At 45.3% G+C, this 21890-nt stretch overlaps 1 protein-coding gene across 1 annotated transcript in view; it reads right to left on the bottom strand.

The window, feature by feature from the left end:
• Nucleotides 1-1485: 1485 nt before the first annotated feature.
• LOC124616117 (UDP-glycosyltransferase UGT5-like) overlaps nt 1486-21890 on the bottom strand; it is a 180014-nt gene continuing 159609 nt past the window's right edge. Inside the window, exon 7 of the mRNA XM_047144381.1 lies at nt 1486-1960. Within this exon, the coding sequence (XP_047000337.1) occupies nt 1672-1960 (289 nt within the window). The 3' untranslated portion in view covers nt 1486-1671. The remainder of the gene's footprint in view (nt 1961-21890) is intronic.

Genomic DNA, 21890 nt, shown 5'->3' on the forward strand with positions numbered 1-21890 from the left:
GCCTGTTCACGTGCATTTAAGGGGCGCTATAAGGGGAGTCTGGGTCAGTTGGTCAGCCGGGTCAGTGTGGGGCAGTCGGTGTCTGTCTGTCGTCCGGAGTGCTAGTACGTGTTAGGCCGCCAGTCTGCTCGAGTTTGTTCAGGCAATGGTCATTGGCGGTTGGATCGATCGGTTGGTCGGTCGCGCACTGGGACACAAGATGACTTGTCCGTCTTGAGCGTCGGCGCATGTGAGGTCGCCACGTCAGTCCAGTGGGCCGCGCCGTATACCGAGGGGTAGTGGCTTCGCGGCCAACACGAGAGCAACAGGAGTCAACCCACGACATCGGTCTGACCGGCGCGAGCTGCGACGCCGTGAGACGGGAGATCGGCGCGCCTTCCTGCGTCCATTGGAGCGGCTGGCAGCGGACGGTTCGGGAGAGCGTTTTGGGGATGCTGCGCCAGGTCTTCGCCAGACATCGCAGTTTATTAGAAGTTAAGTGATTCGTGATATGTTGTTTCATTTACTTGTTAAATTCTACTTGTTTTCTTGGTCAGTCTCTCGTCCCCAGCTAGCTCGTCTATCTCCCGTCCGCATTTGTTAGGCAGTTAGTGTCTGTCTGTCTGTATGTCTGTCGGTCTGCCGTAGTTTAATAGCTGCCTCTGTCATGTTTGACGGATTCGGTGTTAACGAATTTATTGCTTGAAGTATAACGGCCGAATTCCTGAAATATGTTTTTATCTTGCCTATCATCTTGAGAGGCAGTATACGTGTAATGTACAGCATGTCTGGCCAACCTTGTATATTTAATGTCAGAATTCATTTCATGGGTTTTTATTTAAATGGTCATTTTAGTATATAAAGTTGCCACCCTTCCACTCTAAGACATTTAAAAAAAAAAAAAATCAAGTTGCACCTTCGGTGGCAAATTAATCTTTTAATGTTAGTGTTTTGTACCATTTCCATCCCTCCCACAGGGTGCATAGTTTATGTTCTTGCGTGAGTTGTTAAAATTTTTAGTTTAAAGTAATCTAGTGTGTTGCAGATTTGCACCAGTGTAGTCTTTCAGAGGTTGTTGTGAGCAGTCGTGACTACGGCCGTGTCAAAAGGGAGCGGCAAGGTTCTCAGCCCGAAAGCTCATACTGTCAAAAAATTGTTCTTTCTGCCTCTGAATAAATTGTAACATGATATTTAGAGGGTGCTTTCTGATTATAATTTTAAATCTGTTAAAAAAAAAAAAAAGGCTTTTAGGAATAAAATGTTCCATTTGTTGAAATAAATCTGATTGGTTTTCATCAGTTACCCACCGGCAACTACTTCCACGCTCACATAGTGTGATTAAATGTGTTAATGCTCTTGACGAATCGCTAGTAAATAGAGTATATTCTTAAGAAAAGGTTTTGAAGGTAAATTCACGGTTCAGTCTGCCAGCTAATGTCGATGCTACGGTTTGATAGTCGCATATGTATGAAGCGCCAAACATTACATTGATAATGAGTGCAACAATTGGTCAAAATATAATTATGTTATTTGAGGCTGCCAGAATGTACAAAGACGCCATCCAAAGATGCTTACTTTCCACTGTACAGTAGTTATGTTCCCCTTAATTATGTCCCTTTATCATATGTGACTTGCAGAATAGATCACCTTGGCTTCACACATTTGTTACAACTTGCGCAGCCGTTCGCAAAGTCATTTGCTCTTCTTTTTGTTAGCTGGGAGCCTTCTCGGCGTGCAGCACCTCAGCAGCGCCCGTGCACCAAAGAAGAGCAGCGCCACAGAGAAGACGACCGCCGCCACCACGAAGGCAGCGACGTCTAGCAGCAGGTACTGGTACCAGGCCAGGTCCAGCGCCGCAGACCTCAGGTGCGGCGCCCCCCGGTGCCTGATGACGTACTCCACCCAGTAGATCGCCTCTTCCATCGGAGGTCGTGGTCGGTCCCGGAACAACTGGGACACTCGTTTGGCGCGCTCACGATACCTAAGAAGAAAACATCCATACAGTGTGAGGTATCCATCGACATCGTACGTCGTATATTACCGTCACTTCAGAAAACAGTGCCAATACCGTCTTTCGTCAACCACCTGCCGCATTCTTGCCAGTACTTCGGTAATATTTGATCACTTTCCCTCTTACAACTACGAGTCTACAGGCTTAAAAGGGATGTCTGACCTTTTTCCAAAGTAGCAGCAAAAGTAATATACTCGAGAGAAACAGTTAAGTAGAAACTATTCACTTAGTACATGACATTTTGATCTCAGAAGGGCTGGTCGGCAGAAAACGTTATTTATACATTTACTCATAAAATATTAGAATCCTTAAACAACAAAACATGCCTAGTGCAATTTTTTTGGTCTGTCCAAGGCGATTGACTGTATAAATAATGCTATTCTATTAAAATCTTATGTTCTGTGGAATTGTTGGCTTTACAAACATCTATTTTGATTAATACTTAACGAAAAGAAAGCAAAACTTTGTCCTGAATAATTCAAACAATGTTGGAAACAGAGAAAATTTTAGTTACTGGGGATCAATCATGAAAGAAGTCCCACAGGGTTCACTTTTGGGTCCACTCCTATGTGAATGACCTTCCTCTTAATGTTCATGAAGCACAACTGGTCTTTTTACAGACGATACTAGTGTCACAATAAAAGCGATCAGAATGAAACAAAACAGAAGAGATTGTTAATGGTGTAATGAGAGATCCTTAGAAAAAGGAGTCTCCCTTGAGAAAACATACTATATACAGTTCTGTACAAGCCATACCAACAGATGTAGCACATAAACAGAAGAAAGCAAATAGGGTAAAATGTACCAAATTTTTGTATCTTCATAGCGATGAAAACTTGAAGTGGAAGAAACATACTTCTGACCTGCTTAAACAATTCAGTTCTGCTACTTCTATTCCTCACATAATTTCTCGTCTTAGAAACAAACGTGTCAGCCACATAACATATCTTATATATTTCTAATCAGTGGGATAATTTTATGGGGAAACTCATGCTTTAGAAAGGAAGTACTGACTGCAGAGAAACTAGCAGTAAGAATAATATGTGCTGTTTGCTCACAGCTATCTTTCAGGTATCTCTTGAAGGAGTTAGAAATTTTAATAGCTCCTTCACAATAGGTACATTCACTTATGAAATTCGTCAGAAATAATCTATCACAATAATATCAAAAATGTCCTCATCTACAATGCTAGAATAAAAAATTACCGTTATTACTCATTACTTAAGCTGTTAGTGTCTCATAAAGGAGTTCAGTGTGCATCAAAAAAGTTTTGATCATTTTCCCATTACATAAAATATCTAACACATAGAAACACAACTTTTAAATATAATGTAAAATCATTTCTGCTTGACAACACCTCCTTTTTCATAGACGATTTTTATTAAAAATAACTGGGAGTCTGTTAAATGAAAAAAAAAATAGTTTGAAGTGTATATACCGTGAAAATAATCTGCTCATTAATGTTAAATTTAGGTCAGGGAGCAATTTAGGAATTTTTAAATGGCCAGCATGTAGCCATCCACTGAAAGTACAGTTCCTGTAAACTGACTCTTGTCAACAGCAATTCGACAAAAAAACGTTCATATTATCTAGGAACATTAACTAACTTACTAGCCGATCTACTCCCTCTAGTGTTATTCACTCTGCACATCGAGCAAGCAGTGAAGGAAACTAAGGAGAAATCTGGAAAAGGAATTCATTCATACATTACTGTGTTCACTCAGCATTTCCACAACGCTATAACTCTGACGGACTTGTTATTTGCTTCGACCAAGTCCTACGTTCTGCAAGGCTTTACCAGTAGAATCATATGAGGAAGTGGCCAGAATCTTGTGAGATTCCACGTTCATAGAGCACGTCTCCATCAGTCGGAAGGCTGCTGATCTTGCAATGGGGGACGGCCACACAAAGATGAGTGATTGATCTTCAAACAGAGTAGGGTGATCGTGCCCTGCAGCTAGCTCTTCCTTTGCAGGGATATCCGGTGGCAGATTACTCTTCCATCCAGTGACGTCGTTAGTAGAGTCCTGCATGACCGAGTAAGCGAGCACAAAATACGAGGTGGGGCGAGCACACCCTAATTGGATAGGCTACCCGCACTAGTTCTTGTGACCGAGCATAGAAGCCGTGACCGAATACGTAGCACATAACTTCAAACACATTACACGTGTTACTATCCGTGTGACACTGCAGCCAGTACGGGCTTCTTATTTGTGGTGTGTCTCTCTCTGTAATCATGGAGCGCGAGGAAGCCAGTGTAGTAAGACGTAAGATGGAAACCAATGTTTACACATTAAAGAAACGGGAAGGTCTAAAAAGCCAAGTATGGAGTACATTTCTGTTGGTTGTAGATGAAAACATTGCGTCTACCGGGTACGTATCGTGCATAAACTGCTCCACTTCATTGTTTTTCCAGTCGGGAACCACTCATTTAAAGAAACACAGTTGCAAGAAACCTCTCAAAGATCGTTTCTTTGGCCGTCCTTCCGTTATCTTAATATGCTTGAAATAAGTGAAAAGCAGGAAATTCTTAACAATGTGCGACAAATGTGTGCTACGTACGCAGGTACAACATTCAATCATTAACAAAATCGTTTTTGCATAGTTAGTGGAAAGTGTATTATAGAGAAACGGGAATGTTGTGACTCGTATAATATTTCATTAACGTAAAACATCTCGTTTTTATGGGAACGGGGGTCGGGTTGTTTGGGGGGAGAGACCAAACAGCGAGATCATCGGTCTCTTACGGGAATCAGAATGAGATTTTCACTCTGCAGCGGAGTGTGCGCTGATATGAAACTTCCTGGCAGATTAAAACTGTGTGCCCGACCGAGACTCGAACTCGGGACCTTTGCCCGCGAAAGGCAAAGGTCCCGAGTTCGAGTCTCGGTCGGGCACACAGTTTTAATCTGCCAGGAAGTCTCTTACGGGAATGTTTCGATGATGTCCATATCAGTTCTGTATTACTTGTCTCTTTTGTTTATTATCATAGATCCTTCAAGTACCGTGTCATCACCACCCAGAAAGAGAGCTCGTTTCAAGGAATGGAGGAACAACAGATCATCCGCAGCAGATGAAGTAGATCTGTACATTTTAATGCACCCCGGAGATGATGACATCTTAAAGTGGTGGAGCAGACATGAAATAGATCTGCCAGGTTTGGCTGCAGTTGCAAGACGTATTTTATGTATCCCAGCAACGAGCGCACCTAGTGAAAGGTGCTTTAGTAAAGCCGGGATGTTACTAACAAATTGCCGCAGCCAATTAAATCCGGAACTCGTTAGTGATTTCCTGCTGATCAACAATAACTATAATTTTGTTTATGTTGCAAACAATTGAAACGTATGACAAGTTACGTCTGTAAAAGTTTAATGTTCTTTGTATGCTTTCTTTATGAAGTTGGTTGTCTTCTAGATTACAGGGAAAGCACTTATTTAATGTTTCTATAAATGAAAGGAAAAATATCTCTTTTGTTTGGAAATGAGACTCGTCTTCTATCCGCGATTGTATTGAAACATCATTTTACTTTCCAGGTGCTTTATGAATTTAGCTGTGTCACGTACCCGTTCTTGGAAATGTTACTTTTGTATTAAAAGAGAGAGAGAGAGAGAGAGAGAGAGAGAGAGAGAGAGAGAGAGAGAGAGAGAGAGAGACACAGAGAGAGGCGTTGGATTTGTACAGTAAGTACAGTGCAGCGAGCTGGGGGGAGGCGAGGTGAGACGTCAGCGGTGACCGGTCATGCTCGGTTATCCGCGTGTCCGGAATCCGGACAACAGTCATGGGGCGAGTACGTGACCGAGCCGAGTCGTGTGGGGCCGGACACGAGCGGCTCGGTCCCCCCCCGTCAACAGGCGAGCCGTGACCGGTCAAACATTGAGCGTTGCAGCACTCTAGTCGTTAGACTTTAATGTTCCCTCCAGTCGTTGGGTCCTAGCGATGAAGCTCTCCAGATTTTGAGCTGACAGACTGCAGCTTGATAATCATGCAGTACAGGGCGGGGTCTTTGATTTCCGTCACTCTCTCTGCATCAGCAGCAACGCTTTTCGTTAGCGGGGAGAACTATTCCAACAATCAGGAAAAGTTTGTGGACCAAAATTGGCTTCATACGAGGGACATTTTATAAATAATGCACATGTTGATATTACTGTGGATTGTTTGATGGAACAAGAATGAAAATTACTTCAGATATAGTTGAGAGCTTGAGGAAGAGGCACGTGTTTTCGTTTTTCCGCTGTGTACTCCAACATAAAACTGGCGAGAGGTGGAAATGAACGCTGCAGTGGTCTCGGATACTGTTACTGTTGAAGACCAGATGTCGTACATCAAGATCGTACCTTTACGCGGCAAAAACCCGATGGAAATCAACAGTGCGTTAAGTGAAGTTTCACATGGGACAGTAGTACAGTTTCACGCTGGGTTAATCGTTTTCGTGGAAGTCGTATGAGCATAGGCGATAATCCTAGAAGGTCAAAAACATCAATAGGTGAACGAAGTGTGAAACTTGTGACAGGTGTTCTTGATGAACAGCGCAGTATGACTTGTGATGAACTCTCTGAAGAAACAGGGAATCTCCCAACATAAGTATTCCTTATTCTGACAAATGATTTCAAGAAGAGAAAAATTTCTGCGAGATGGGCCCTACACTGTTTGACTGGTGAAGAGAAGCAGAAACGCCTGCACATTGCAACCTTGTTTAACAACGATTTAATAGTGAAGGTCAAGGATTCTTGGGTCGAATGAAACGTGGACTAGAGACTTTGAACCGGACTTGAAATCACTGTCCAATGAGTGGAGAGCTTCACATTCTCCATGCCGAAAAACATTCCGACGCGCCTTATGAAAGCTCAAGCAAATGAGGATTTTTGCTTATGATCACCAAGGAATCACCGCGAGAGATCGAGTCCCATGTGTCACAGTAGTCTATCATCGTAGTAACTTAATGAAAAACCTGTGCAGAAAAATGCAAAAACCCAGCGTCATTTGGTCGAGGCTGGGCCACTCATTCGCCATCACAATGCTTGTCCGCATATCGGCAATGTTGCAGCCCCAAAACGGCGCGAATGCGGCTGGGAAGTGTTGCCGGATCCTCCCTACATCCCGGACGTAAGTCCATCAGATTTCGACTTGCTGCCGAAGTTGAATAAACCTACGCGTGGACGTCGTCATCTTTCTCTGGAAGAGCGTTCTACCACCGTAACCCGAACTATTCGACCGATGAACAGAAGTGGTGTCCTGGATGGAATAATAAAGCTTCCGAGACTTTGAGATTCAGTCATAGAGAAGCAGGGAGACTATACTGAAGGACTGTAAAGAGACATAGAAAAAAATACACATGTAAGAAAAAAAATTGTGTTCGTTATTTATGAAATGTCCCTCGCACAGTTTAACAGGATTCAGACAGTCTCGTTACTGACTGTGTGTCAAGCTGCTTGGTGTGAGCAGATGCACTCGACCCAGGTTAGGTGTATTTTGCAGCTGTCACGCAAAGCAAGAGCAGAAGTTCTCAGGACGTGACGACTAGCTTCCCAGGACCTTGCTTGTAAGATTTCTAAAAATATTGTTCCTTGAACTGATCTTCATCCTGGTGTTGTGGCAATGAAAGACACTATGCGTTCAAGAGTAACATCCAGACAGACAGATATTGAAGTCGTTCGCCATGCCATGTGACGTCCAATTCGTACCGATCTTCTTTGTTCTGTAAGTGAAATGCACACAATATCTTCGATGATCCCCCTCACAATAAAGGCCAAGAGCATCCAATGATGAAGGCAATATTTCTTCCACCTCTTCGAATGTCTTCCCTTGAGCAGCCACTTCTGTATCATCAGCATAGACAAAATATCTGGTGTGTCCTGTGATGGGCTGATCACTCATGTAAATATTTAGAAGTACAGGAGCGAGCACTTTGCCTTGAGGTAGGGCGCTCTTTGCATGCACCATCTGCTCTTCTTGCCCTGACGAAAGACCTGAAATCCCCTACTCTGCAGAGAAGTGTCTTTAACGAATGTTAGATGGTAGGGATTAAAGAAATTAAAAGGATTAAATCACCATGAGAAGAAATGACAGTGACATTGTAATTCCGTTAGAGGTGGCTAATGATGTGGAAGCTATGCTGAACGGAATACATTCTCTCGCAAAGAGGTCAGAACGTACAATTTCAAAAAAACGGAAACAAGAGTGCAGTTGAATTACGTCAGGTGATGTAGAAATAATTAGATTAGGTAATGAAAAGCTTTATGTAGTAGATAGTTTTACTATTTGGGCAGAAAAATAACTGACGGTGGCAGAAGGATATAAAATGTAGACTGGCATGAGCAACAAAATCTTTCCTGCGCAAAGTAAATATATTCACATGTAATACAAATCAAATTGTTCGTAAGTGTTTCCCTGGAGGTACACTGTTCAAAAGAATTAGCATATGAACCAACGTCCTGTACGTTAAATCTATTTTGAGACAGGCAGTACTTGTGGTCTTCTCGCATGGCTTGAGACCTTCGCTTTCAATGTATGAAACAATTAATGTCATTTGCCAGTAGCCATTTATTGGCTGTGTCATGCACTACCTGAGACAGGCGACCTGTCAGAAGGAAGTGAGTACCGATGTCCCAGTGTTCTCTAGTGAGGTACACAGACGGCAGTTGTCATTTGAGGACGTTGTATGCAACCAGTCGCATGCAATGTAATCTTAATCCAATGCAAGTTGCAAGGGCAGTCTGTCTGATCCAGAAATGATGGACATTCCGTTGCGTTCTTGCAAGTGTCAGTGTCTCTCCATCTGTCGTCACGCTACAGGGAGACAAGTCAGTACAGAATGGGTGTTGGACAAGGTCGACGACGAATTACGACCACTCGTGAAGACCGAGATTCGGCCAATTCAGCCTTGCGGGGTCGCAGAGACACCGCCAGAGCACTGCAGAAGGGCCACTAGAGGCGCTGTCTCCGATCACACTCTAAGGATCACATTACAAGAAAGGGCCATACGAACCAGCCCAGCCGGCCGGAGTGGCCGTGCGGTTCTAGGCGCTACAGTCTGGAGCCGAGCGACCGCTACGGTCGCAGGTTCGAATCCTGCCTCGGGCATGGATGTGTGTGATGTCCTTAGGTTAGTTAGGTTTAATTAGTTCTAAGTTCTAGGCGACTGATGACTTCAGAAGTTAATTCGCATAGTTCTCAGAGCCGTTTTAACCAGCCCAGACGTCCTGTTCGAGAACCCCACTTGACACAACATCTTGCAGCTCGCCTTCAGTTTTGCCGTTCCCATGTCAACTGGCAGCTTCGTCACTGGCGAAACGTGCTATTCACAGATGAGTCCAAATATCCTCTGACGTAAGGTGATGGCCGTGTTCGTGTGCGGGAACCCGTGATGAGCGGTACCACCCAAATGTTGTCCAGGAAATCGGGAGATTTCCAAGGTTCTGCGATGTTCTTGGGAGGCTTCAGTGTTGGCAGGCACACGTCGTTGTCGTTGCCCATGGTCGCCTTACCTCCAGCCAGTACATCGAACCGATGGTGTTGAACTACGTGGTGGATGCTGCATACGATTAGCTGAGATGTCTTGCGAAGCCTGGACATTGGAGTAATGGAGTGGCCGGCAGTAATCCCCGACCTAAATAACGTTGCGCATGTGTAGGACATGCTTGGCAGGCGTGTTCGTGGTCGTGCTGTCCCATCACCGGTTCTGCAAGACCTCTCACGGGCTCTCACTGAAAAATGGGAACGGATGTCATAGGGTGACTTCTGTCGAATTACACGCAGCATGCCACGTAGCTATCAGGCAGTGATAAACGCTTGCAGAGGGCATACGCGTTATTGAAGCTCTCGAAGTCCAATGAAAAGTACCCAGGCTGACGGAATGAATGACTGTTTCCACTCTGTTTTCAACACCTGTCGGACATTTCATTTCTTTTTATTTAAACGATCGATGACACAATGATGTTTCTTTGTGTACTTGATAAAGGTATAATTTGGTAACATACCCAGTCCTCAGTCTCTGTTCAGTAAAGCTTGGCAGATTCCAAAACTCATGTTCCCCCAATTCTTTTCAGCAATGTATTTCATTCGAATGTTGCCTTACGTGAAAAGAAACGTGGACGGTATATTGTACAGGCAAGAAGACAATAGGTTTTGGAATGTTGTATTTCTGTAGAATGCTGAATATTGCATTGGTAGATTGGATCTCTAATGAGGAGATACTGAATCGATTTGGAGCGAAATGTGGCTAAAAGAACGGATAGGTTGATAGTGCATACCCAGAAGCATGACGTGGTAGTTAATTTATGATGGAGGGAAGAGTAAGGATAGAAATTCTAGATGGAGGCTACTCGCAATAGACAGCTTCAAATGGATGTAGTTATCTAGAGATGAAGAGACATGCATAGAGGAGAGTAACGTAGAGACCTGCACTTATCCAGTGGTCGGAGTGAAGACAACAACAGCAACAACAACAATAAACACATCCTTTCTACTACAATCAGAGGCGATTCTAGCAAGAAGGCAGGTTCCAATATCCACAGGCGATGGATCGGTTTCATGTTATTTGTTCTTGAAAAAGATAGAAACATTATTAATTTTTTTTCCAATGGAACGGTCAGCTACGAAATTTCAAAAATAAAAAAATTAATAAACTTTTCAAATAAGTCATTGGCCCTTCTGCCCTTATATAGAGGGTGGACCATTTTAATCCATGATGGGGAGCAGCTCTGGATACAGATCATATACAGAAGAGATTGGACGCGAACCGCAATCGTAAGCCCTGACCTGGGCGTCCGATGCTGGAGATGAAATGCTGTGGATGGGAAAAGGAGACGGTAATTCGGATGCTCAGGAGAACTAAGAATGTGTGCAGCGTAACTGACGAGCGGTTGTGCACGCCTAACCTTCAATGGAGGGACTCTGACCTCCACCAGGACGCTGGATAACGGACTCGTCCTTAAAGCTCCAATTGGCAGTCGAACGCCACAGTGGTGCACTGGGTCGAGTAAACGCAACGCGGAGGGCGCCGCCGAACCATAAACCAGACTCCCATAGTCAAGGCGGGATTGAACAAGGGCTCTGTAGAGCTGAAGCGGCGTAGAGCGATCTGCACCCCAGTTGGTGTTGCTCAGGCAGCGGAGGGCATTGAGGTGCGGCCAGGACTTCCACTTCAGCTGACGAAGCTGAGGAAGCCAAGCCCATCGGGCATCGAAAAACAGTCCTAAGAATCGATATGTCTCCACTGCCGTGAGAGGATCGTCATTAAGGCAAAGTTCTGGTTCCGGATGAAAGGTAAGATGCCGACGGAAGTGCATGACACACGACTTCGTGGCTGAAAACTGGAAGCCGCGGGCTAGAGCCCATGACTTCGCCTTGTGGATGGCGCCCTGTAGGCGCCGCTTGGCAACACCAGTACTGGAGGAGCAGTACAAAATTTAGAAGTCGTGTGAGACCGACGGCCCGACAGCTGCTGCTACACCGTTAATGGCCACTAAAATTAGAGATACACTCAATAAAGAACCTTGCGGGATCCCATTCTCCTGGATATGGGGGGAACTATGGGGGGCACAAACTTTGACACAGAAAGTATGGAGTGACAGGAAATTTTGGATAAAAATCGGGAGCAGGCCCGGAGACCCCACTCATATAATGTGGCAAGGATATGATGCCACCAGGTCGTGTCGTAAGCTTTTCGTAAATCAAAAAAGATGGCAACCAGGTGCTGGCATCTGGAAAAGGCTGGTCGGATGGCAGATTTGAGGGAAACTAAGATATCAATGGCAGAGCGACCCTGGCAGGAACCGCCCTGGGATGGAGCCAGTAGGCCACGTCACTCCAGGACCCAACACAACCACCGACTTACTATGCGCCCTAACAGCTTACAAAGACCGTTGGTGCGGCTGATGGGCCGATAGCTATCCACATCAAGCGGGCTTTTACCGGGTTTGAGCTCTGGAATCATGGTTCTCTCCCGCCATTGCAACGGAAAGACACCATTGCACCAGATTCGGTTGCAGACGACGAGGAAATGTCGCTCGCATCCGGATGAGAGATGTTTGATCATCTGACTGTGGATCCGATCTGGCTCAGGAGCTGTGTTGGGACAATGTGTAAGGATGCTGAGAAGCTGCCACTCTGTAAACAGAGCATTATAGGGTTCACTGTGGCGTTCAGTGAAAGAGAGGACTTTCCTTTGCATCCGTTGTTTGAGAGTGCGAAATGCTGGGGGATAATTCCCTGACGTGAAGGCTCGAGCATAGTGCTCAGCAAACTGCTCAGCAATTGCGTTTGCGTCGGTAGATAACACGTCATTGATGTTAATGCCAGTAACACCTGTCGGGGTCTGGTGCCCACAAACACGTCCGCTCTTCGTACAGACTTGGGAAGGTGACGTATGGCACCCAATGGTCGAGACGTACCTCTCACAGCAGTCCTGTTTCCTTTTATAAGCTGGCGAATGTGGCATGGAACCGTTTAAAAGCAATTGGGTGCTCTAGGGAAGGGTGCCGCTTATGTCGTTGTAGAGCTCGCCGACGCTCTTTAATGGCCTCAGAGATTTCCGGCGACCACCAAGGTACTGACTTTAGCCAGGGGCACCCTAAAAAACAAGGGATCGCGCTTTCCGCCACAGAGACGATCGTTCTAGTGACCTGCTCAACTACCACATCGATGGTGCCATGTCGGGGAGATTCAACGGTGACAGCAGAGATGAAAGTGTCCCAGTATGCATTGTTTAAAGCCTATCGTGGTAAACGTCCAGGGGAATAGCACTGGGGGACTGACAGGAAGATGGGAATGTGGTCACTAACACACAAGTCATCGTGGGCTTTTCAGTGGACAGATGGGAGAAGTTCTGGCCTGCAGAGGGATAAATCATTGGCTGAGTAAGTGCCATGAGCCACACTGAAATGTGTGGGGGCCCCAGTATTTAAGAGGCAGAGGTCGAGTTGATCCAGGAAAGTTTCTACATCTCTATCTCGGCCAATAAGCACAGTGCCACCCCTCAAGGTGTATGGGCATTAAAATCTCACAAAAATAGGAAAGGTTTAGGGAATTGATGAACCAGTGCAGCCAATGCATTCAGGGATACTGGAGGAAGATATACATTGCAGACAGTTATTTCCTGAGTCTTCCTTATCCTGACAACCGCAGCTTCAAGAGGGGTTTCAAGGGACACAGGTTCACTGCATACTGAGTTCAGGACATAGACACAAACTCCACCTAACACTCTATTATAGTGGCTACAGTTCTTGTAACACCCCCTATAGTCGCAAAGGAGAGGCGTCCGCATTGCCGGGAACCAGGTTTCCTGGAGGGCAATGCAGAAAGCAGGTGTAAAGCTTAACAGCTGCCATAGCTCAGCCAGGTAGTGGAGAAAACCGCAGCAATTCCACTGGTGGATGACGTTATCATGAGGCTGGGAAGGCATTAAGCATGCATGGAGGCAGGTTACGCCTCAGGGTCACCTGGTGCTACCGATTGAGTATTTGTATACATTCCTATTGCGGATGAGGCATCAGTGAGATCCAGATCCTCAGGCGATGCTGAGATCTCCGCCTCATTCGCAGGTGCAGAATTGGTAGGGAGAGGTGGTGTTGGGACCACCAGAGGGTCATTTTTCTTAGCAGACTTCTTTGTTTGCTTGCCCTCTCACTTTTCTTTAGGGGCTTGCTGGGAGGACTTCTGGCATGGAGGAAGCCCATGAAGCTCTTTGTCCAGCAGCTTTTGGCTCCTTTAGCCACTGGCGAGTACTACTGTGGCATTAGTGCAGATCTTGGGAGAGGGGTCCCAAGGGACCCCATCCACATGAAAGGAGCTGGAGGAGGTTGTTGCTTTTCTGGCTGGAGGGAGAGGACCAATGTGCCCTGCATTTGGGGCGGCCTTGCCCCCGAAGAAGGTACTTTGGGAGCAATGGAAGGAGATTTTCCCCCTGCCACCAAGGGGGCGAATGTATTCTGGAGGCCGGAGGGCCCACTGTTCGTGGCACAGAATGTGGTACGACTGGTACTTGTGATGGCGATGGTAATGTAACTGCAGTGTATGTGTACGTCAACTGAATGGGGTGTAATCGTTCAAATTTACGTTTAGCCTCTTGGTAAGTCAACTGATCCAGGGTCTTGTACTGCATGATTCTCTGCTCCTTTTGGAGTACTGTGCAGTCTGACGAGCAGGGGGAGTGCTGCTCTCCACAATTGATACAAGTGTGAGGAGGCGCACAGGGCGTATCTAGATGCAGTGGACGTCCGCAGTCTCGACATATGGCCTTGGAAGTGCAGTGGGAGGACATGTGCCCTAATTTCCAGCACTTAAAGCACCGCATAGGGGGAGGAACGTATGGTTTAACGTCATAGCGGTAAACCATCACCTTGACCTTTTCAGGCAATGATTTACCCTCAAAGGCCAAGGTGAAAACACCAGTAGCAACCCTGTTGTCTTTGGGTCTCCCGTAAACGCGCCTGATAAAATGAACACCCTGCCGTTCTAGATTGTCACGGAGCTCGTGAGGAGGTCCCCATGGAAAATAATCCACTGAACCATGTTGAGGCTTTTATTGGGAGCAACGGAAACAGTAATATCACCCAGCCAGTCACAAGCGAGTGACGCTTGGGATTGGGCTGGGGTTGCTGTCTGAAACAAGACTGCAATGCTCATCTTGGACAGTGCTGTCACTTCCCCAAACTTATCCTCAAGATGTCCAGCAACAGACTGAGGCTTCATAGGTAGAAAGGAGTCCCTGTCCATTCCAACCGAGGCGAATATGGCTCTCTTCTTTCTGTCGCACTATGTTCCTCCCATGGTGTAGCGATGGAAGGAAACGATTGAGGGTCATATCTGTTAGCGTTGTACTTTACAGAAGCTCTCCACTGCAGAGTGAAAATCTCATTCTGGAAACATCCCCCAGGTTGTGGCTAAGCCATGTCCCCGCAATATCCTTTCTTTCAGGAGTGCTAGTTCTGCAATGTTCGCAGGAGATCTTCTGTAAAGTTTGGAAGGTAGGAGACGAGGTACTGACAAAAGTAAAGCTGTGAAGACGGGGCGTGAGGCGTGCTTGGGTAGCTCATTGGTAGAGCACTTGCCCGCGAAAGGCAAAGTCCCGAGTCCGAATCTCGATCCGGCACACAATTTTAATCTGCCAGGAAGTTTCAAAAGCAGATAAAAACTCACTTGACGCCTACCTGAGAGACAATCTCCACTCGTTCCAAATTAATAATATAAGTGTAGACCAGATGTGGCTTAAATTCAAAGAAATACTATCGGCAGCAATTGAGAAATTTATACCAAATAAATTAACAAACGACGGAGCTGATCCTCCTTGGTACACAGAACGGGTTAGAAAACTGCTGCAGAAACAACGAAACAAACATGCCAAATTTAAACAGACGCAAAATCTCCAAGATTGGCGATCTTTTACAGAAGCTCGAAATTTAGCGCGGACTTCAATGCGAGATGCCTATAACAGTTTCCACAACGAAACGTTGTCTCGACACCTGTCAGAAAATCCAAAGAGATTCTGGTCGTATGTCGTGTGGCGAGGGCCTCCCGTCGGGTAGACCGTTCGCCTGGTGCAAGTCTTTCGATTTGACGCCACTTCGGCGACTTGCGCGTCCATGGGGATGAAATAATGATGATTAGGACAACACAACATCCAGTCCCTGAGCGGAGAAAATCTCCGACCCAGCCGGGAGTCGAACCCGGGCCCTTTGGATTGACAGTCTGTCGCGCTGACCACTCAGCTACCGGGGGCGGACTGGTCGTATGTAAAGTATGTTAGCGGCAAGAAGCAATCAATGCCTTCTCTGCGCGATAGCAATGGGATACTATCGAAGACAGTGCTGCCAAAGCAAGAGTTACTAAACACAGTCTTCCGAAATGCCTTCACAAAAGAAGACGAAGTAAATATTCCAGAATACGAATCAAGAACAGCTGCCAACATGAGTTACGTAGAAGTAAATATCCTCAGAGTAGTGAAGCAACTTAAATCACTTAATAAAAGCAAGTCTTCTTGTCCAGACTGTATACCAATTAGATTCGTTTCGGAGTTATGCTGATGCATTAGCTCCATACTTACCAATCATATACAACCGTTCGCTCGATGAAAGATCGGTACCCAAAGACTGGAAAGTTGCACACGTCACACCAATATTCAAGAAAGGTAGTATGAGTAATCCACTAAATTACAGGCCCATGTCGTTAACGTCGATATGTAGTAGGATTTTAAAACATATATTGTATTCGAACATTATGAATTACCTCGAAGAAAACTGTCTATTAACACACAGTCAACATGGGTTTAGAAAACATCGTTCCTGTGAAACACAACTAGCTCTTTATTCACATGAAGTATTGAGTGCTGTTGACAAGGGATTTCAGATCGATTCCGTATTTCTGGATTTCCGGAACGCTTTTTACACTGTACCACACAAGCGGCTCGTATTGAAATTGCGTGCTTATGGAATATCGTCTCAGTTATGTGACTGGATTTGTGATTTCCTGTCTGAGAGGTCACAGTTCGTAGTAACTGACGGAAAGTCATCGAGTAAAAGTGTTTTTGGCGTTCCCCAAGGTAGTGTTATAGGCCCTTTGCTGTTCCTTATCTATATAAACGATTTGGGAGACAATCTGAGCAGCCGTCTTCGGTTTTTTGCGGATGACGCTGTCGTTTATAGACTAATAAAGTCATCAGAAGATCAAAACAAACTGCAAAACCATTTTAAAAAAATATCTGGATCGTGCGAAAACTGTCAGTAGACCATAAATAATGAAAAGTGTGAGGTCATCCACATGAGTGCTAAAAGGAACTCGTTAAACTTCGGTTACACGATAAATCAGTCTAATCTAAAAGCCGTAAATTCAACTAAATACCTACAATTACGAACAATTTAAATTGGAAAGAACACATAGAAAATGTTGTGGGGGAGGGTAACCAAAGACTGCGTTTCATTGGCAGGACGCTTAGAAAATGTAACAGACCTACTAAGGAGACTGCATACACTACGCCTGTCCGTCATCTTTTAGAATACTGCTGCGCGGTGTGGGATCCTTAGCAGGTAGGACTGACGGAGTACATCGAAAAAGTTCAAAGAAAGGCAGCACGTTTTGTATTATCGCGAAACAGGGGAGAGAGTATCACAGAAATGATACAGGATTTGGGCTGGAAATCGTTAAAAGAAAGGCGTTTTTCGTTGCAACGGAATATTCTCACGAAATTCCAATCACCGAATGCGAAAATATTTTGTTGACACTAACCTACATAGGGAGGAACGATCACCACGATAAAATAAGGGAAATCAGAGCTCGTACGGAAAAGATACAGGTGTTCATTCTTTCCGCGCGCTATACGAGATTGGAATAATAGAGAATTGTGAAGGTGGTTCGATGAACCCTCTGCGAGGCACTCAAATGTGATTTGCAGAGTATCCATGTAGATGTAGATGTAGATGTGTTCGTGCAGCAACATGTGGTCGTGTATTGTCTTGCCGAATAATGGCGCCTGGGCTCTTGTGCAGAAAGAGTATGGTTACAGGGCGCAGGATGTCATTCACGTAGGTCACAACGGTCACAGTGCCCTCGACACGTACCAGCTGTGGTTTGTGGCTGGATCCAGTAGCAACCCACACCATATGGTCTTGCACTGGCGCTGTACGTCTTGTGCGAATAAAGTAACTGTGACGCCGCTCCCCCTGTCTGCGGCGAACCAAAATGCAGCCATCATCTAGCCTGTTTCTGCACATTTGTCAAAGGTAGGCGGAGAAGTGGGCGACGCGCACGTAACCCATGCCGTAATCAACAGCGGCGGATTGTTACCGCTGATAGTGTACGATGCGTCACACTGTTCCACTGTTGCGCCAAAGCCGAGGAGGACGCATATCTGTCCTGCAGTGCCATTCGGATGAGGTGTCGATCTTCTCGGGGGATAGTCTGGTTGGTACGACCTGACCCATCTCGTCGTGTTCTACGGCCCTCCGTGAACCATTCCGCGCACATCCGCTGCATGCCGAAACACTTCGTCCCATACGAGAAGCAATTTGCCGGATGCATGCATCACATTCTCTCATGCCAATAATGCGCTCGCTTTCAAACTCACTGATTTGACGGTAAGGTTCGCACATACATCTTCGAGGCATCACGCTCTGATCAATTACCTTCGATGTATAGCGACAACGAGAGGCGCAGACTTCTTTTACCGGTACGTGGTGTTGTGCCGCGATATCGATATTGACTTCGGTTCCGCTGTCCGACATGGTACAAATACCAATCATTTCTGCAAAACATACTAATGCACATGTCATGTGAATATGAACGTCCTATCTCTAGTCGTTCAAGGTTTTCTGGTTATTTTTCTGAACATGAATATACTTACGAGTAAACAAGTTACTCTACCCATATAATGTCTTTGGCATGACTTTGAAGTGCACAGTGACCTGATAAACGATTATCGTCATGCGCAGGAACGACATTACTTGCCGGTCCCAGTCATAAATACAGTTGCCAAAAGTCACGGGAAGGGCTGTCCAATTTTAATATGTGCCATGGATGACGCCCGAATGTTGCTCCTAGATGCGGTGTATGGCAGTCTGTTATAATAGCTATGTAATGAACGTGTTAAGTGACTTTGAACGTTGAATGACAGTCGTAGCATATCGGAGAATGCACAACAAATCTGATGTCAACAGCGCCTTCAGCATCACAGTGAAAATGTTTAACGAACAGACGCCACCTCGCCTTCGAAGAAGCCATGCGAGGAGGATGGCGGTCTGATGTCTGTCCCGTCGTCTCCGGTTTGGATGTGGGACGTCAGGAAGCTATTTCTGGCAGGACTGTACGGAACAGCTGCAGCGGTTTAATTTCAGTAGTTGATGACTGGACGTCACATCCACTGCCTTCCCTGACGTTTGCCAGTCAGTGCGTAACACTAATATCGATATTACCTATAATTTTCTTATCTAAAAATGTTCAAATGTGTGTGAAATCTTATGGGACTTAACTGCTAAGGTCATCAGTCCCTAACCTTACACACTACTTAACCTAAATTATCCTAAGGACAAACACACCCACGCCCGAGGGAGGGCTCGAACCTCCGCCGGGACCAGCTGCACAGCCCATGACTGCAGCGCCCTAGACCGCTCGGCTAATCCCGCACGGCTTTTCTTATCTAACTTCTTTGGCTGGTTCCACTTAATGTGGCTTCTTTGAAACCCTGCTCTTGGATGTAACATCCATGTAAATTTTTTATGCATTGTTTATGATAATTTATGTAATTTTAATTAATCTATGGATGTACTCATAATTTCAAAAGTACTTCTAGTAATGGTTCGTGCATAGGGCATGTATGTTTGTAACTACGTAAAACTTGGACGGAAGCCCCTCTGCAACGAAACTCGCTTCGAGGGAACGGGAAAGGTGAATCTGGTGAACGAACTGTAAAGCTTCTTAGTGGCATGAGGCAGACCTCGGCTAATAGGCGTAGTGTTCGCATCTCGTGAACTGAACGAAGCATGGAGAGCATCAACATTATACACACATCAAAGAACGTTTTGCAGCACGTCGCTTCCGAGAGTTGCGGAAGCTGTACAGAAAATTGGAACAGAGATCAACATAAACATCATTTCCGCCCTTTTTATTGCTCATAAAAACCACACATTGCGTATTGTACTACCATACAACGAGACCTTCAGACGTGGTGGTCCAGATTGTTGTACAAACCGCTACCTCTAATACACAGTAGCATTAATGCATGCCTGTATTCGTTGTGGCACACTATCCACAAGTTCATAAAGGCACTGTTGGTCCAGGTTGTCCCACTCCTCAACGTCGATTCAGCGTAGATCCCTCACAGTGGTTGGTGGGTCACGTCGTCCATAACCAGCACTTCTAGTCGAGCGAAGTCGTTATCCTGACTGAAGTCATTCATAAGATGAGCACAATGGGGGCGCCAATTGTCGTCCATGCAGACGAATGTCTCGCCAATATACTGCCGATATGGTTGCACTATCGGTCGGAGGATGGCATTCACGTATCGTACAGCCGTTACGACTCCTTCCATGACCACCAGTGGCGTACGTCGGCCACACATAATGGCACCCCAAAACAGCAGGGAACCTCCACCTTGCTGCACACGCTGGACAGTGTGTCTAAGGCGTTCAGCCTGATCTGGTTGCCTCCAAACACGTCTCCGACGATTGTCTGCTTGAAGGCATATGCGACACTCATTGGTGAAGAGAACGTGATGCCAATCCTGAGCGGTCCATTCGGCATGTTGTTACGCTGCATGGTGTCGTGGTTGCAAAGATGGACCTCGCCATGGACATCGCAGTGAAGTTGCGCATCATGCAGCCTACTGCGCACAGTTTGAGTCGTAACACGACGTCCTGTGGCTGCACGAAAAGCATTATTCAACACGGTGGCGTTGCTGTCAGGGTTCCTCCGAGCCATAGTGGGTAGATAGCGACCATCCACTGCAGCAGTAGCCCTTGGGCGGCCTGAGCGAGGCATGTCATAGACAGTTCCTGTCGCTCTATATCTCCTCCATATCCGAGCAACATCGCTTTGGTTCACTCCGAGACGCCTGGACACTTCGCTTGTTGAGAGACCTTACTTCCACAAAGTACCAATGGGGACGCGATCGAACCGCGGTATTGACCGTCTAGGCACGAATTACAGACAAAACGAGTCGTGTAGCTCGTTCCTGGTGGAATGACTGAAGCTGATCGGCTGTCGGACCCCTTCCGTCTAATAGGCGCTGCTCATGCATGGTTGTTTACATCTTTGGATGGGTTTACTGACATATCTGAACAGTCAAAGGGACTGTGTCTGTGATACAATAACAACATCATCTATCTTCAGGAGTTCTGGGAACCTGAGTGATGTACAACTTATTTGACGTGTGTATAATACAATCTCGGATGTGGACGCAATTTGCCTTATTAATCACGGCATACTTTGGCTGACTCTGTACTACGAAACTCCGACGCTAAGGAGAGAATTTTCAGTGCTAGTTACACAGCAACAGCCATGGATATTTTCGCCATCTTTTTTTGAATAGTACGGGAGATCGACATTGCCACCACTCAAATTACCAGTTGAGTACTGTAAAATTGCAATAACCAGTTATGTGGTTTATTTTGCAATAATAAGTCTCTGTTCTGCAAACTTTGTGTTGAGGACACATATTTTATCCTTAGTCGATATTTCCGAGTCTCGTATTTTATTGAATTGAAAAGAAATTACCTTCCTTAACAAAAGTTAATAAACTTTGTGAAGCAGTAAAGTACATAATTATTTAGTGAGTAAGAGTTTCTAAATACTCCATGTAGTTTTCCTTACAGGTTAGTTAAAGTTTCATCAAAGTACGATTATTAAGAGAAGATTTAAAGTATTCAGTTCAAAGATTCTTCTTATGGAAATAATAGCGTTCATAATTTCATGTATTATGTAGTTTACAGTGTTCCTCATCGTGTCGGGATTGAAGTATTCAGCCTCGATAATAGCTGAGGCAGATTTAAATGTCATATTACAAGAACAGTAATCGAGAAGCACAACTTTCATTCTAACATTTGTGTGTGATAATAAGCAGTTAACTACAACCATTCGAACTGCACTATATCCAGGTACTACATGTCGCATTTGAGCTAAAAAGTATGAGGAAGTGAATGCTCCTTTAGAATACGAATAATGCTCAGTACAAATGATACAACTGCGGGAAAACTATTTCAATGGTAATAATTTCCAATAATTAAACTGACAAAAGAACGCCTTGTACACGTTCGTAGTGATCCATTAGTAATCATTTACCTATAATGGTCATTAGAGGCCTACTGTAATGTACAGATAGTAAGCGTTACTGAGAGCCAGTTGTTGCCTAAACGTATTAATCCTTTTACTGTGTGGCTCATGTTAAACCAGTAGCACGCTGCTTACTAAATTGCGC

The sequence above is a fragment of the Schistocerca americana genome, chromosome 5, assembly GCF_021461395.2.
Source record: "Schistocerca americana isolate TAMUIC-IGC-003095 chromosome 5, iqSchAmer2.1, whole genome shotgun sequence".
In the NCBI taxonomy this organism is placed as follows: Eukaryota; Metazoa; Arthropoda; class Insecta; order Orthoptera; family Acrididae; genus Schistocerca; species Schistocerca americana.